This window comes from Charadrius vociferus, unplaced genomic scaffold, assembly GCF_000708025.1.
Source record: "Charadrius vociferus isolate BGI_N301 unplaced genomic scaffold, ASM70802v2 scaffold355, whole genome shotgun sequence".
Classification (NCBI taxonomy): Eukaryota; Metazoa; Chordata; class Aves; order Charadriiformes; family Charadriidae; genus Charadrius; species Charadrius vociferus.
The window spans coordinates 961599-978958 of NW_009648451.1; the positions used below are offsets into that span (position 1 = coordinate 961599).

At 37.2% G+C, this 17360-nt stretch overlaps 1 protein-coding gene across 1 annotated transcript in view; it reads left to right on the forward strand.

The window, feature by feature from the left end:
* Positions 1-17360, forward strand: part of RPS6KA5 (ribosomal protein S6 kinase, 90kDa, polypeptide 5) — a 68275-nt gene that overhangs the window by 45459 nt on the left and 5456 nt on the right. Inside the window, exons 7-12 of the mRNA XM_009885593.1 lie at positions 4823-4973; positions 6328-6489; positions 7712-7837; positions 8569-8702; positions 11889-11982; positions 14281-14451. Coding sequence (XP_009883895.1) covers positions 4823-4973; positions 6328-6489; positions 7712-7837; positions 8569-8702; positions 11889-11982; positions 14281-14451 — 838 coding nt within the window. The remainder of the gene's footprint in view (positions 1-4822; positions 4974-6327; positions 6490-7711; positions 7838-8568; positions 8703-11888; positions 11983-14280; positions 14452-17360) is intronic.

The following is a 17360-nucleotide window of genomic DNA, read 5'->3' on the forward strand; positions in this document are numbered from 1 at the left end:
TCAGAATCCTCTTCAAATTCTCTTTAGACTGACATTGTAGTATAAGCCTTTGGCACATGGTTTTTGCATTTCTGGTTGGTTTCAAATACTAAATGCCTTCTGTAGAAGGATGTTTTATTCAGCCAGCACACACATATCCCATCTCTACTGCTTTGGTAAAGAACAGAGAAGAAACCTGTGGTCAGTCTATGTAATTACCAAATTACAAGCTAGCATAGATCAGTGGTGGCAACCCTATGAATTTTTCATAACAAAATCAGCAAGTGCCTTGGCTGATTTGTCAGGCTCAGCAATGACACGGGAGTGGCTCTGAAGATATTGATAAAGAGGAGGAGTGCCATTTTGCTACTGTATCCTCCACTCACTGAAGATTAACCATCATCTTCTCCTTATCATTCATTAGCATGTCCTTCGCATTATCATGGAAGCTCTTGGTCTGTAGTATTTATGGGAGAAACTCGTCAGACCTTAAGTTCCTGAAAAGCAATATCAATGAGGTTAGCTCCTAGCTCTGCATAGTATGCCATAGAGAAGGGTAAGATGGAAATGATCCAGGACTTCAAAGCGATAACCTCCTTGACCTATGCAAGGGATGGTTTCTCTCAAAGTGTTTTCAGTACAGCCAGAGTGCTGTCATCAGCAGGAGTAATCTCAGGTCATCCCAGCTCAGAGGTGTTGTACTAGGCTAGGAGAAGCAGAAAATACAGCAGAGTAGTGCTTCAGCAGCTTTGACCACAGTTCCCGGCTTGGGATACATAATTCTTCCTGCTTACTTCTGTCCCTGTTACTGGACCACGTAAACATGAAATGTACAAGATGATAGAGGTGATTCAGAAAAGGAAAGGACGGTTGATGCTAAAGGGCATAGCTTCTTTCAGAAGCACAGATGTCCTGGGAAGGTCTTTGACACACCCAGCTCCCTTCCTCTGAACACTTTATGGGTTACTGTCACAGCCCTGGGTGACTTAACCTTCAGTACAACACTTCACTAGTGTTGTACTAATGAAGACTCTTTACTTGATCAAGCTACTTTAGTCTTCACCAATTTCTGCTCTCTCACATGTTGATCCCATATGGTATTTCTTTTCCGGCAGCTTGCTTTACATCCTAATTAATGTGTATACAGCTTCACGTACTTCAGTTCCATGATAATTCTAAGTAGTTCCTGGAACTTCTGAAGAAATGAGGTCTGTTCTTCACTGTTTCTGTAGTGTGGTTCTGTGAACAGCCCAGAGGATCATTAATATTTTATAGTATCAATCAGCCTCAAAAATATTTCTGAACAAATGCCACTGGCATGTATAAATGCAGCTTACATGGTGTCTGCTTATACTGCATGACAAAATGCTGCTTTCTCTGTAGTGGGCTCTAGGAGGGCCAACAGATGGAAGATACCCCTCAGTATAATCATAGCTTGCTTTTCACATAGCTAAATACCACTTCATTGTTAATTCTGTCTATAAAAAGAAAAAATTTAAAACAGTAGTGTTGGGAAAAGGCAGGAATTACTGATGCTGTTGCCACAGAAGTTTTACATTAGGTAAAATACAGTGTTATACCAAACTGTTGTTTGCAAGATATGTATGTTAATTGTTTTGACAGATACAATCTTTATAGGGGATTCCTTCCCCCAAGAAATTAAGGAGTGGTTTCTACCCAAAAAGCAGAATGTCAAGTAATGCAAAAAGTTACTTTATAAACCTGTCTCAGCTTCAGCTGGGACTCTGTTCTTAGTTACCACATCAATGGTACAACTGATTGGAGTTCTTCTGCTGACCAAAGACATACAATATATCACTGGAAATTTGCAATTAGAAGGATGTGACTTACTAGTGTTGTTACTGCACAAGTATTTCTTTTGGCTAAGAATTTTCTGGTAACTTTGCAGTACGGGGTTCTATAAAAGACTTTCCACTGCTTAAGTTTGTTCCACTCACTTTTTCTTATGTGAATGTTTGTATTTGCATCAGAAGCCTGAGACAAGGGCAAGAATCTTATTGCTAGCACTCACTAATAGCATCACCACTACAGAAACTGATCTTCTGAGAGGGCACAGAGAAATGGTCTTCATTTGTTCTTTGTTTCCATGTTACCAATCATTCCAATACATCATCTGTTTTCAGAGATATTTTCAAATTTTTATCTGACTTTGCCATCTGTAATCTCTGACAGTTTTCAGACAGGAAAATGCTCTGGAATTTTTCTTCTGGATTCTAAGGACATCCCAGAGTCTCAGTCCCATTGCTTTAGAAATCAATTTAAAAAAATACCGACTTACGGGTTTTTTTTCCCCTTCTGAGAGTCCAAAAAGAAGTCTCTTTCCAGGATCTTTGTAATATAGCTTTCTGTTTTTCTCATCAGAAAGGTTGATAAATACATTCCCTTGGGCTCCTCTAATTGAAGTGATTTTCAAGCTAAGAAGACAAAGAAGACATTGTAGATTTTGTTAGCCCTCCTGTAAATCAAGTAATTTTGCTATCAAGGTGTCCTGTCTTCTGTCTTAAACAGGAAGGTTTTCTTACTTCTGACCTGCTTCCCCTTTCTGAAACTGGATTATTTCTGAAGAAGCTGAATCTTTACTTCTCCACCAGTCCTACAGTGTAGGAATCCTCCCCTTTAGTGATGTTTAAATTTGGTATTAACATCCCTAATTAAGAAATAGTTTGGCAATATTGTGCTTTCTTCTCCTTTGCTGTAAAGTGAAGTGTGTCCAGAAGTTGAAGACAAGGCTTATGGTTGTTGTTACTTCTGCTAGCAGAGTGGCTGGGATTTAGACCCTTGTTGGCAGATCATCCTTACATCATTTAAAGATACAATCCGTCTTAAAGCTTGGACCGTATTTTCCTAACTGATTTCACTGTTACTTAAATCAAGAGGTTAGCTTGCTTTGTCTTTTTGTTTGCTTGAAATTGAATACTATGTCAGTAGAAACAACCCCTGGGACATGTGCATATTGAACTTGTTTTTGTCCTTCTGCACTGGCAGGACAAGATTATTTAGGAAACAATCTGTCTGCGTCTATTTTTGGAGTGATCCAAGAAGTTACGTATTTCAAGATAAAAAATTTCCCATGGGATAGCTGACTCTAAGGATATGTCATGCAGTAACCTTAAACAAGATTTAGAAATGTCCTGCAGTGATCAACCTAAGGTCTATCAGAGACATATAACAATTGAGATTTTAGTGCTGCCACAAGCTCATATAATTTCAGCCTCACAGTCTCTCATAGCTTCAAAAATCTTCCAGTCTGTGTTTAGTGGAGGCACTCTAAGTCCTTCTTCTGTGTATGGTGAGAATATGCACATAGATACATAGACACCAGGATCAACATGAGCCAGCAATGTGCCCTTGCGTCAGAGGCAGCAAATGGTATCCTGAGCTGCATTAGACAAAGTATCAGCAGGTTGAAGGAGGTGATCCTTCCTCTCTACTCAGCAATGGTGATGCCACACCTGAAGTACTGGGTCCAGTTCTGGTCTCCCCAGTACAAGAGAGACACGGACATACTGGAGAGAGTCTGGCAATGGGCCACTGAGAACATTAAGGGACTGGAGCAGATGAGGAAAGGCTGAGAGAGCTGGGACTGTTCCCAGCAAAGAGGGAGCCAGGCTTTTTTCAGTGGTGCGCAGTGACAGGACCATAGGCAGAAATTGAAACACAGGAGGTTCCCTCTGAATATCAGGAAACACTATTTTTTACTGTGAGGGTGACTGAGCACTGGCACAGGCCACCCATAGAGGTGGTGGAGTCTCCCTTTTTGGAGATATTCAGAAGACTTCTGGATATGGTGGTGGGCAACTGGCTCTAGTTGACTGTGTTTGAGCAGGGGGAGTTGGACCAGATGACCTCCAGAGGTCCCTTTCAACCTCAACCATTCCATGATTCTGTATACTAAAAGGTTTTGTGTGTGTATCTTTTAAACCTGTTGATGTGTCTTTGGTATGTGTTGTCTGTGCCTGCATTCTCAGTTTTCCTTCAGAGTCCTTAGCTTCAATATCTATATTTGGAGTAACTGAAGGAAAACTTGCCTTCCTCTTTACATAAAACTGTGGGAGCTACACATAAAAGATAGGTATTGAAATGTGATTCTACTTAGGCTTCCAAGACTTTGAACTTCCACTAGCCTTATTTGGTGGCTTCTAGTTGTATTGAAAGAGACAGTGAGGTCCTAACCACTTTCACTTTACTGTTCGTCGTTTTGAGAGGAACACTATGCCCAGTCCAGTTAAGTCCCCTTTTCACTAAGCTGGATAGTCCTAGCCTTTTTTGTAGATCTTAGTATGAAACACACCCTGTATTTCTGATTAATCTTCTTACTTTTCTCTAAACTTTTCCAGTTACAGTGCCTTCTTTTTGAGAATAGGACATGAGCACTGCACACAATGTACAAGGTGCAGGCAAACCTCAAATGGCCCAAGTGTTGTTTTTCTCTTTATTTTCTAATAAATTTTAACATTGAAATTTTTGGGGCTTTTTTGACTGCTGTTAGGCATCAGGTTGATGGTTTTTGAAGCTATTTGTTGTAGCTGTGAGGTTTCTTTTGAATAGTAATAGTAAGCTCGGTACATATTAAATGAGGATTGGGGTTTTTTTGTGGATTAAGTTACATAATTTATCTCCTCAGATATCATGTTTCATGTCTGCATTTTCGCAAACCTTTCTTTATTTAAAAAAAAAATTGGTTTCACATTTGTCATCCTTATGTCTTTGGGTACAATAGAAGTTTAAGTGAAATGTTAAACCATTATTATGGTAACTCTTTGATTTAACACTCAACACACTAAGTAATTACCAAATAATTGTTATTTTGTGTGTTTTACAGGAGAATATTAAAAAGTGAGCCACCTTATCCACAAGAAATGAGTGCACTGTCTAAGGATATAATTCAGCGTCTTTTGATGAAAGACCCCAAGAAGAGGCTAGGTTGTGGTCCCACTGATGCTGATGAAATCAAACAGCATCCCTTTTTCCAGGTAAAACAAGCCACAAAACTCCCCAGATACCACTTACTCTACATTAGTGCCTTTGAAATTTTGTCTAAAGAAACTCTGTTGTTTTGTTACTGAATAGCTTAGGGGTGTGTGAATTGTATGAATAATTGCATTGAAGTTAGTAAGAATATCCATGTGCTTATGTATGTGGATTTTGTGCAGACTACAAGAAGAGCATGGTCTGTCTGTTTCTAACGGTTACGTGAAGCAGCCAAAAGACACGCTACTTAAAACAGAAGGTTTAATGGAAAACACTTAAATTATATGTTGGCTTGGTTTTTTTAAAAGAAAGTTTGCCGCTAACATTATTAGTAAAATGTGAGTATTAATAAAGTTCGCCATTAGTGACAAATGGCTCTTCTGTATTTTCCTTTGCCTAGTTAAATCTTTAGTCTTGTTTAGTAGATTTTAATTCTGTTCAGATTTCATTGCATTAACATTTAGTTTCAAACAATGACGAAGATCAGATTTGAGTACAACATCTATACTGTTCCATCCGTTTGTGGTTAAAATTGTTTGTGTGGTGTCTTTGAGAAAACTAAGAATGTATTTCCGGTGCTTCTGAAGCTAAATATATTTTTAATTAGTATAAATTTTGGAGTATTTAAAGATGGTAGTATAAATTAAACCTTTTAAATAAATAAATAATTTAAAATAAATTTTCAGTGTAATTATCATAACATTCAGTGTGAGCTTTTTAACTTCTGAATTTCTTCTCATCCCTTCTGCATTTCCTTCCTCTTGTAAGAGAGTCTGACAAAGTAGAGTTAAACTTCCTTTATTCACTGTTTGTTTTGGAAGATACGTTTTTTTCTTCTTACAACACTTTCTAATCTGACTTCATTTCAGTTCCACTTCTCTACAGTAATAGGGCCTTTTCCTCATAACTACCATATCTGTGCTAACTACTTCTAGCCATGCATTTAAGTAAGAATCCAGAGGCATTATGCTCTCAGGGGTCTGGAAGCTGACATTAGTAATTAAGCATAGAAATGAGCAATGAGGAGTTGAAGATACTGCATTGCATACACTATGGATTACAGAGATGTTGTTTCCAATGAAATAGATGAAGAAATTTAAGGGCTGTCATACTAATTGTTTGGCTTATCGCCACTGTTAAATGTCTTTGTGTTGATTTTTTTTTTTTTTTTTAAACTAGACTCTGTCTACTTACAAATAAGTATGATACTTTTTGCCTTTACCCAAGCAAATTAGTGGGACATTTCATCTGCCTGTGGAAAACAGCAAATGGAGTTAGGACTGTTTGTTTCTGGGCAAGTTCTGTTTCAGTTAAATTTTCATTTGATTCAAACTTATTTTCCTGTTTTTGGCTTAGAATATGAATTGGGATGATTTAGCTGCCAAAAAAGTATCAGCTCCATTTAAACCGGTAATCAGAGATGAGTTGGATGTCAGTAATTTTGCAGAAGAGTTTACAGAAATGGATCCGACATATTCTCCTGCAGCAACCCCTCAGACTTCAGAAAGAATATTTCAGGTATTTTAAGAATTCACATTAATTTTTAAAAAATAGTTTATTGAACAATTCCATGTGTATAGCTGGCTTTTTTTTTTTTCTGCCTTCTAAGTTATTGGGAAATAACTATGTAATTTCCAATCCCAGTTCCCAGGACTGTTCAGCAATTGCATAAGGAGAAAGGTGGAAACAGTCCTACTGCGAACACAAAATTCCATGTCTCTCCATTCCCAGTTGAATGTCCTACCTGCTGGACTAGAGTCAGTCTGTCCTTTATCAATTCTTCATACCTTATGAGTCTTGTCATCTTGACTCTATCAGCCTGGGCTACCAGCTTTGACAACAGCAATGTAGTTTGCCCATATCCACATTATGCTCTAGCTGAGGAAGTGGGAAGCTAACTGCAGAGTTGAAAGTAGGTCTTCCAGGTCCTGTAGGAGTGCTCTAATTACTAGGCTACTATATACAGATCAGTAACAAACCTTTCCTTACCATCTCCTCCACGCTATTAAAAAATGATCCCTTCTTGGACTGCACAGTCTGGATGTCAAATGGGCAGAAACAGCTCATGAGCAGCCTTGAACTTGGTACCGAAGCTGCAGAGGAGACCAGCAGTTCAGATTGCTTTCTCTCCTGCCCCTCGTGCCTTGTTTTTTATTGGCTGGTTTTTAGCAGCTTAATGCTTAGTGTACAGGAATATGGCATCGTATTTTGGAAGTTGTTAGATTTGTAGTGACTGTAGCAAGCAATTTACGCTGTCATAATGCAATCTGATTCATCCTGCAGTGGTAGTCACAGCTGTTCTTGTTACAATACACAAACTGGGCACATCATTCATATGAAACTTATTTTGTTTTGCCATTTAAAATGATTTGATGCTTACATTACAACATAAAACTATTTCATGTCTTAACTTAAAGGTGTTCTGGGAAGCTTGAAGTATGAGCCTTTATCACTATTGCAAAACAATTGAAGCTGAGCCAGATTTTTAGCACCATTTACCAGATTTTTTGTATTATTATTGTTTTATCTATAACTGTGGGAGATCATATAACTAATTCCAGGTAGACACCTGTTCACGTTGAACCCATCAATGAGCCAGTTATGGTTTCTGTATTACGTTATGAAAATTCTGATTTCTTTGAAAAAATTCTTCTGAAACTTCTAATGTTTTGTATGCAGCATGATTGTTTGTGTGCAACAATTTCAAGCCATGCACTTTTCTGATGTCTTAATTTCATAGGGATATTCTTTCGTTGCGCCTTCTATTTTGTTTAAACGCAATGCAGCTACAGTAGATCCTCTTCAGTTTTATATGGGGGATGAGCGGCCTGGAACTACAACTATTGCCAGAAGTGCTATGATGAAGGTAATAATAATATCAAGAGTTGAATTAATTTGGTTAACTTGGAACTGCATATAACTTTCCAAGCAGCAATCTCAAGCTAGGCTACAGATTACAAAATGGTCATTATGCATTTATCTGTTCTCTGTAATGGCTCCTCAGATGATCCAAGCATATAATTTGCATGTGGTACTATTAAGAAGTGGTTGAAGTTTAATCTGAAAAATAAGATGATTGTGTAGTTTTCCAGAAGACTGAAGTATAGTAGTAATAGTAATTTGACTCCTGATAGTTCTTAGCCAGTCATTGTAGATATTTTTGAAGGTACTTTAATTATGTCAGAATTCCTTCCATGATGCATTTGCCCAAAAGTATGTATAGTTGTGTGAAACCTTATAAGAACACATGCTATTGTGATGTCTTCAAATGAGCATATAGTTCTGTGGATAAGTGTATGTAAAGCCATCTTTGATCCTGTTTGTCTGAATATTTTGTATCTTAAGAAGCTATTGTAGTAGTAATGATTTATTTAGTGATTATGTTTGTTTAATGTAACATAAGATTTACTGTTTACTTGTTAGAATAAAGTTTATGCATTTTATTAAATAGAAATTAAAGTTATATTTTATCAAAAAGAGAGCTCTTTTATGATTTTAAATGTAGATGAAAAATTCTCACGAAACTTTACTCTTTGTCTTTGACTGTGTATACTTAAAAGTATTCTGCAGAACTAAATACAGACAGTTTCCTAACAGGACTCTCCATTTTATCATCATTATGAACTGGATCTGAAAGAGAAACCATTGGGAGAAGGAAGTTTTTCCATTTGTCGAAAGTGCTTACACAAGAAAACTAGCCAAGAGTATGCAGTAAAAATAATTAGCAAAAGGTATAAATATTCTATAAGACAATAAAAATATTTTCTTTGCGTACTGTCACCCATGGATTAGAATAATGTTCGCTACATTTTTGGAAGTGGAAAAATAAAATCGTTTCCTATTTGAAGAATCTACAGAAACTTAGAGTAATCTTATGACTTTTAAAAGATTCACAGAGTCTTTTCAAACAAAGTGTTATTCTTACTGGGGAAGACACAAGAAGAAACCTAAAAAGTACTTTTCTGGTTCCCAGTTGTATTCTGCCCTAATTTCCCCTAATTTTGCTCCTAATCAGAGTAAGGTATAAGGCCCTCCTATCTTTAGACCTAAGTGAACTGAATGTAGGCTTATGCTAGCTCCCTTTTCTAAGCAGCGCAATTGATTGCCTAGAACGTTGCTTTTAAGAAGGATCTGTAGTGTGGGTTGCCTCAAATCTAATTGTGTGTGTTTGTGTGTATGAAATGGAATTAGACTATGGAGTTGTAAGTTGCATCTTGTTTCCTAGATGTTCTGAAGAGAACACCCGAATGGAGGCAGCTGACTTGCTTTTTACCTGGGGACCATCTGGTCCTCTTCCAGAATAGGTAGATACCTCTAGCAGTTTCTGCCCAGAGAAGCATAAAGATAAGGGATGCTTTCAGGGGTGGATGGATTTGTAGCTTCACTTTGCATTGTTCATTGGTAAATATGTCCCTAATGTGTTGTAGAATGCTGGCAGGAAAGGGAAAGGAAAGTGTAAATGTTCTGCCATCAGAATGATAGTTCACAGTGATCTCTTCTCCAAGACATTTGGCTGTACCTCTGTTTTTCCAGACTCTAGAAGTAACTGTCTGCCAGACTTAAGTGTTTCATCACGTGCTTTTGGATAGGATAAGTTCAAGAAATAAGACACCTAAATATAGATGTCTCATTTTTTTGAGGTCTGCTACGATTAATGGAGGCCTACTCAAAACTGTTAGTGGAGCCTAGAGAGGGACTTGAATGACCAGGCACTAGCAGTGGGATTCAGTAACTTAAACACAGGCATCTGCGTAGTGCCATTTTAGCATCTGTTGGTGTCCTCGCTGTCCTCCAGTTCCCATCAGTCTTGTGACTACTACCTTTATGTAGATGTCTTCACGGCTGGTATCTTCCAGGGTCTCCTGTGCTAAGGTCACTGAATCCTACTCTAGGTATGTGTTTTACAGTGAACTCGTTAACCCTGTAAGATTCATTAACCAGAATTTCACTCATTATAATGAGACTTTAGACAAGTAGTATGCAGTAGACACCTACATTGGGTATTTCAATCTGGAAATCTCTGCCTTGTGTCTACGTTCACATTTTTTTTTCTGTGGTGCATGCAGAATTGCAGATCAGTGCTCCCACCTCATCTTAAGCTACTGGATTTTTGTTTCTGGATAACAGTGAGCTAACTAGTATTGACTTTTCCCATAGAACTAAACTTTTAGGAATTGTGTTCCTACATTATGTTACTCACAGGTTCTTTTGCTCTTTCTCCTTCATCTTGGTGGACCAGGCTAAATGAAGGTCAAGAGTGATCTGTATGCACAAGTTTTTTTTAGGATTGTAGGCTATGAGCAAACTCAGAGCATGTTTGTGTGGTATTTAGAGGTAGCAGTAAACCCACACTCTGCGTGGCTGGACACAAACCAGCCTTGATTAAGAAACTGTTAAACTGTAAATAATATTGCTCTGAGGACCACGTTGGTAACTCTTGCTAAAAGGAAAATTATAATAGGTTTCTAGTAACTTCTTTGCCTCAAAGTCAGTCTTTCACTCCTACCCATCAAATATGCCAAAAAAGTTAATCCTACAACTAGGCAGACCTTTTCATGGTACTTGAGGTGAAAGCTCAGATCAAGAGTTCCTCTGTGATGTTGCTTTGTTATTAGTGCTGGACCTGCCTTCATCCAACAATGTGAGGTTTATCTGTGTGTCTGAAGGCCAGTGAAACAGTGGAGTCCTGTAAACTTGCTTGAATTAATTTTAGAGCTTCCCATTTGTTTTTCATTGTATTGAGGTTTGTTTTTTTTAAAATCTGAGATGGTAACTATTTATAGGTGGGAAATACTCAGAAAAGTCCACACACAAATTTCAAAGGTTTATGTTCATGATACTGAACACTTTTCATCTGTTTCCTAGGTCCACCTTCTCCTGGTAGTAGTTTAGGGGGGGGAAGAATGTCTGAGTCAATTTTTTAATTTCTTAAGGACCTGAAATCACTTTCAGTTTAAACAATATCAGCAGAGATGCAGATGAAACAGCTTAGTTTGCTTGTCAATTATAGGAAGCCTGCAGAAAAACAAAATTCTCTTGCATAAAATTCTCATTATGGTTCTGGTCCTAATTAGGAAAAAAAAAAAATGCAACCAGAAGTTAAAAACACGTGTGGTGAGAGAGATTCTATCTGCAGATTCTGATTCTATCTGTTCTTATTCATAAGGCCATTCTCTAAGTCAATGCAGTATTAGCCTTTCTTGGAGAGAGTTTTGGCAAAAATTTTCAGGCATTATTTGCCTGAAGTAAGTCAACATATGTATATAGCGGAAAAAGAAATGTTCTGCTCTGTCCCTATTCACATATTCACTATGTCCGCTTTTTTTTTTTCCTGTAGATTTCATTACTTGAAGGAGAAATTGTGCGATGATTTTTGCTCTGGAGCTAGTCTCTTCTTAGCTCTTCCATTTCAGATTTTTACAATGGCCTGTTTAAGGGTTCATTTGTATAACACATGTCATATATAGATGATGTAGGAGCTTATAGTTTCCATACAGCTTTGGAAGTGCTTGTCTTCTGTAAGAATGGAAAAGAATTTGGCCAATAATCTGAGTCTTCAAGATAAAGCTGAACTAACAAATATTTGTAGGAACAGAGGTGAAGTCAAATTGCCCTGGACTAAGGGAAAGGTTTGTTTTAGATAGAAACTGTTCTATAATATCATTTCAGGTTTGCTGTAGCAAGTTGCCGTTGCATCAAAAACATTGTTTGATTTGGGTGTGGTTTTTAGTGTCCTAACCTTGCAGGGTTATGTGGAGAGTTTTGCTCAGCTTACTTTGAATATGCTTTTAATTGTGTTCAAGCAGTTGTAATATTAAAAAATCTGGATTTCAAGCAATTAAAAAAATAGGTGTAACTCTTTGAATGTGCAATTTGCTCAGAAAAATGGGTAAAAAATGACTGCTTAATTTTTCCAGAATGGAAGCCAACACCCAGAGAGAAATAACAGCTCTGAAACTCTGCGAAGGACACCCAAATGTAGTGAAGTTACATGAAGTTTATCATGACCAGGTATTTTGAAGAGTCTGTAATCAACACTTGCCAAACACATTGCCATGTGTTTTCGCAAGAACTTCTAGGAGTTCAGCATACTGTTACTGTGGAGGCAACTTTTTTCTAGGGATTTTGTCTAGTCAGTATAGAAGATGAAGCAGACGTTCTGCATTCAAGGAAACTTGCAGTTATTCTAGCAAATCAAAAAAGTATTTGGAAGAATTAGAGTCCTGAATTCTGTTTCTGGTTCTGTCCTTAGTCTACTTTGTTAATTGTCACACAATATATTCATGGCCCAGTTTCTATATCTGTGATACTGAGGTACCTATTCACCTTCGCTCAGGGTTGTCATGAATTATTTCACAAATAATATTTGTGAAATAATTTGGAAATCTTGGCTATGAAGATTACATATCTAGCTATTTTTTCTTACATATCAGTAATTTAATGGAGATAACCAAGTAGCTTGCTAAATTACCAGATGTGACAGTAGAGCCTCTATTTGAAAAATATTGAGATCAGTTTAGGGTTTATTTAGAGACCGTAGTTATCTTTTCGCTTAGTGTAGTGCAAGCTCCACAGCATGTAATAAGCCATAATTTGATCTAACTTGGAGGTTGGCCCTGGTTTGAGCTAAGGGTTTGGACCAGATGTCCTGCAGAGGTCCCTTCCAACCTAAACTACTCTGTGATTCTAGTCTATGATTTAGTAACGGAACATAGGCTCTCTTGCCTCCCCACATATCCCAGTCTATCCCCATCATGCTCTTTATACAAGGACCAGCAGAGCAGTCATGTGGAGCAATTCTAAAATGAGCTAAGAGGATGAAAAATCTGTACTGTAATCTTTAAGGAATCCTTTTTTTTGCATTTATGTACATTATGAGTACATGTGTGTAGAACAGGACACTTCTTTCACTTTGCTGCGTGTAAAATGACTATACTCAGGAATATCTAAAAACAATGTTCTTCAGGTTGCTGTGCAACCGAATAGGCTACTCTCAGCCAACCAAACCATTGTATTTTTAGTTGCTCCTCGTAGCTCCCAGGTGTTATCTTCCAGCTTACTCATACACAATATTCTTAAGACCAGAACTTGATCAAAATTTTCTAGTTTTGATATTTCTGCAGTTTGTCTGAAGTTCTGATTTTTAGCTTGCTCTAATATCACTCCGATCAAATTCTGCATTAGTAGTCCAACCATCGAGTATTGGGTTGCAGTCTCTTTTGGTGAGCCACAAGAAGTTTTGTAGCAGAGAGAAGTCTATTTATCCTTTCCAACTTTCCTGTCAGCTATTCCTAAGACATAAAGAAAATTTGCAGGAGAGGTTATCTTACAAGCACTACTAGCAATGTAACTAGTAGACACATTGTTTGTTCTGAGAAGTATTACCGCTTTCTGTCTGCGTAGCTCTTTTTCTGTTCATTGATATCTAAATACTGTGCACCTTCTGCTCCTATTTCTTTGAATTTAATTTTTTGACCTCTTCCCAGAACTTTTTTTTCTTTGCTTGCAAATACTAATTTTGTTACGGTCATTCAGAGGAAGGAAATGCTAGGAGCCATCACATGCCTACATCCATTGCCTTTTGAGAATGCTAACTTCAGTTTCCTGTCCTGAGAAGTCTGCTGTTTGTTTAATGGCAAGACATTTGAATTGCAGTTGATTGTGTGCTAATGTTGTCTTATAATGTTGTCAAGGAAGTCACTGCTTATTGTCTTGAACAGAAGAACCATCTAAACAACCATTACATTTTTAATTAAAAAATACTCTTTAATGTTTGGGAAGAGGTCTATTGTGATTCTAATGATAAGAGTAGCTTTGGCTACTACTCTGTAGGGGATGAAGTCAGAAGAAATTCTAGATAATCATTGATTTCACAGTAAAGTTTCAGAGTGGTTTTAAAGGATTTGGTAATATTAAATGGCTAACTCCTTTACACATATTAATAGAAATGTATCCCTACATCAGAACAGGCTTAAACAGCCAAAGTCTAGCTTTTTCCAGCTAAAGAAATGTCTAAAGAAAGGCATTTCGTCTCCCTGCAAACTTATCCATTTACATGGAAGCATTGTGTTTTTGTAAATAAGTATGGGTGGACATGGGGAAGACACAAACATTCTTCAATCTCGGTGAGAATAATGGGGAAAATGCATCTGAGATACAACTCACTGCTTCTTATTGGCCTCCCAAATTGGTATGAGCATCAGTTTTCTTTCTTTAAACTTTGAGAGCATATGGGAATAGCACCTAGGTCCTGAATGAATGTTGGTCTGTAATGTTAAATTTCTAACTTCCCACATTTTCTTGTTTCAGCTTCACACGTTTCTAGTAATGGAATTGCTGAAGGGAGGAGAATTGCTTGAACGTATTCAGAAAAAGAAACATTTCAGTGAGACTGAAGCCAGTCATATTATGCGCAGACTTGTTTCAGCGGTGAGCCACATGCATGATGTAGGAGTAGTCCATAGAGATCTGAAACCTGAGGTATAGTGACTTGCTTATATATATTTAGACATTCAGTTATTAAGTATCTGGAATGTGACATATTTCTGTTCCTCCAGCTTTTTCTACTTCTATATTTTTAATTAAATGTTATCACTTTATCTACAGAATTTGCTAAGTAATTTTTCTGTTCATAGGTAAAAGTAACTGCTAGGAAACATCTTCAATTTTGTAAGCAGTTTACACTCTAACTTGTTCAAAAACATTCTTTGCCTATTTGGGGACAGTTTTTACTAGTGGTAAGGATATATTTATTGTATGAAACAGTTCTCCTGTAGCTGTATGAAACAGCTACTCCTTTTGTATCTGGAGTTTAAAATGATCCACCATTCCTACCAATGTTTCATCCTTTTATAACATAACTTCTGGTATATTACAGGCATACTTGTTTTATAGTAATTCCAGTTCAACGGGTAAAGAAGTCTGCTAGGTGTTGGTATTTTAAACTGTTTTTGAAAATCAGTCCAAAATAAATGCATTTGAAAACGTCTCTGTACTGGAGTCTCTGTACTAAATAATTAAATAAAGAGGGGCTATTGTGAAATTCTACTGTGTCAGTTGAAAATGTGACTCTTGGAAAAAGTTCCTCTGCTGACATAATCAAGGAAAGAAACCAGCTTTTGAAACAAGTCATTATTAAAAGGATAAAATCCAGAAATCCTTTCTCTCTTCCCATTCTCATCATTTTAGTCTTATTGCCATCTTGAACGTAAAGGCCAGATTCTGTAAAGCAGAGCTTCAGCTGCATGGTAAATTAGGCAGCCTTCAATTCTACGTCATGTTCAAGGACAGAAGTCTGGGAAGTCCAAGTAATGAAGGGGTAGCAAACAGCTTGCAGAATGCATTGCCTCCACAAAGTTCGACTTAACCAGCCTGTCTCCTTCCTGCTTGTTGTTTGGAAAGTTACTATTTTAGGTTTAGACATGAACTTAGTATGGGATATGCAGGCTTCCCAATATAGATGTGGTTAGTGCACCTTTCTGTAAAAAGATATATACGAAATTCTGCTGGTTTTCTAACAATTCCAGTCACATTTATTTGATGTTCAACTTTGACATCTAATGTGATACTGATAAGTCTATTTTAAAAAATATGGCTGGTTACATGTCACTAAGGATGAGGCTTTTTTTAATTGCATGGACTGGAAGAAACTTCTGTTCAAGCAATAGTAATTAGATCATGTATCTTGCCCTGAAAAATAGAGGAACAGTACTGGATAGAAAATAGAGAATTCAGAGAAATAAAGAATTCCTGTAGCATATGTGACCATTTGGAGCCTCTCAGTAGAGGATTTGAGGACTGTTTCTGCTAAGTGATCATTAGTCTGTAAACTGTGTTCTAAAGATACTAGAAAAAATATACCAAGGCAGAGATGATGATGTTTATATATCCTTAAAATATTTGTGGAATATAGCTTTAAGTGTGGGTTTCTGTGAAACACATTTTATTTACCTAATCAACAAGGTAGTCTGAACCCAACTTAGAACATTTGGACTGTACCTTTCTTTCTGTACATAAGCAATTTCATTTTTGTCTTGAGAAAGGAGGTCTTGTTAAACCATTGTTACTGCAGTTCTTTACTTGTTGGCTATATAATATTACCATAGAAAACAGATGATTGTATTAATCACCTATCCTCATTGTATTAATATTTTTTTCTGAAGTTAAGCTTCCTTCAGATCCATTTTGCACATTTTAATATGGAAAACTGACTTTTCTGATTGTGCATTGAGGTATAATAGCAGTACAGAATGCAGAAATACCGTTTTGTAGGAGCTATTCTCTTTTGTCCTTAATGAATGCCCTCAGGTTCTCCTTATTGATCTACTTGCAGTCTAGCAAACATTTTTTCCCCTTCTTAATGAGTTCAAAATTAATTGCTTTGGTTGAGTCATTCACCTTTTGTATTACAAAATGGCATAGGGCTATAGGATTTCTAATAGTGAGACTTTTTCCAGCATTACATAGATTAAACAACAAAAGCAACAGCAAAATTTTGCTGTCTTTTCTCAGAAGTTCAAGAGGGGAGTAGAAATCATTTATAATTCATCTTGGCTTCAGCCGGTTCTCCTAAGACTTAGCTTTGCTCTTGTGTCTTTCTTGAGAAATATAGCTACTCAGGGAAAAGAAGAACAGATTGTCCTAAATCCTCTGAACTGATGACAACTTGTCTGTCTTCGAGTCAGAGATGCCCCATTCCAGTCTGTAAAGCCAGAATTCTCAGGGACTACTGTATCAAAATTTCTTTACTGTGGTGTCAGAAGACCATTGGTTTGAGGTTGGACTGCTATGTGATTGTCAGTGCTTGAATGCTGTTGGTCCAGGTCTCTTCCAGAAAGCATATCTATGCTGACTTTGAGATCCGTGCCAGACAGCAGTCAGTACAACGGCTGAGCTATTGGTGCACTTGCTAGTCCACCATCCTTCGCTTTCAATTATTCTTTTGCATTACTCTGCTGATGGCAATATGGTTTCAGTGTGTTACCACTTGAGGACCAACGACTATTCAGTCGTAAGATGAGACATGCAAGAAGACTCCCACAGACAAGAAAGCAGTCATTCGCAATGTGCCAGAAGGAAGTGGAAGCTTAAGAACATTTACATTTGTTTGAGGAAGAAGGCAATTCTCCATTTATTTTTAAGTCTTTGCTTTTTTCTTTTCAGTGTTCCCTTAATTATTTTCTGCACTGTTCTCTGCTAAATACCCATTTTCATTAATAATCTCAGACAGAACTATCCTGACTTGCAGATAGACAGGAGGCAGATAAACACATGATATTTTCTTACATCCCAGAGTACTGTTACTTCTACTTTTCCATTTTTTTTCCCAGTGTGTCCCTGTTCCCCTTTTCTCTAGATAATGGGAAGTTTTCTGTAGTAATAAATGTAGG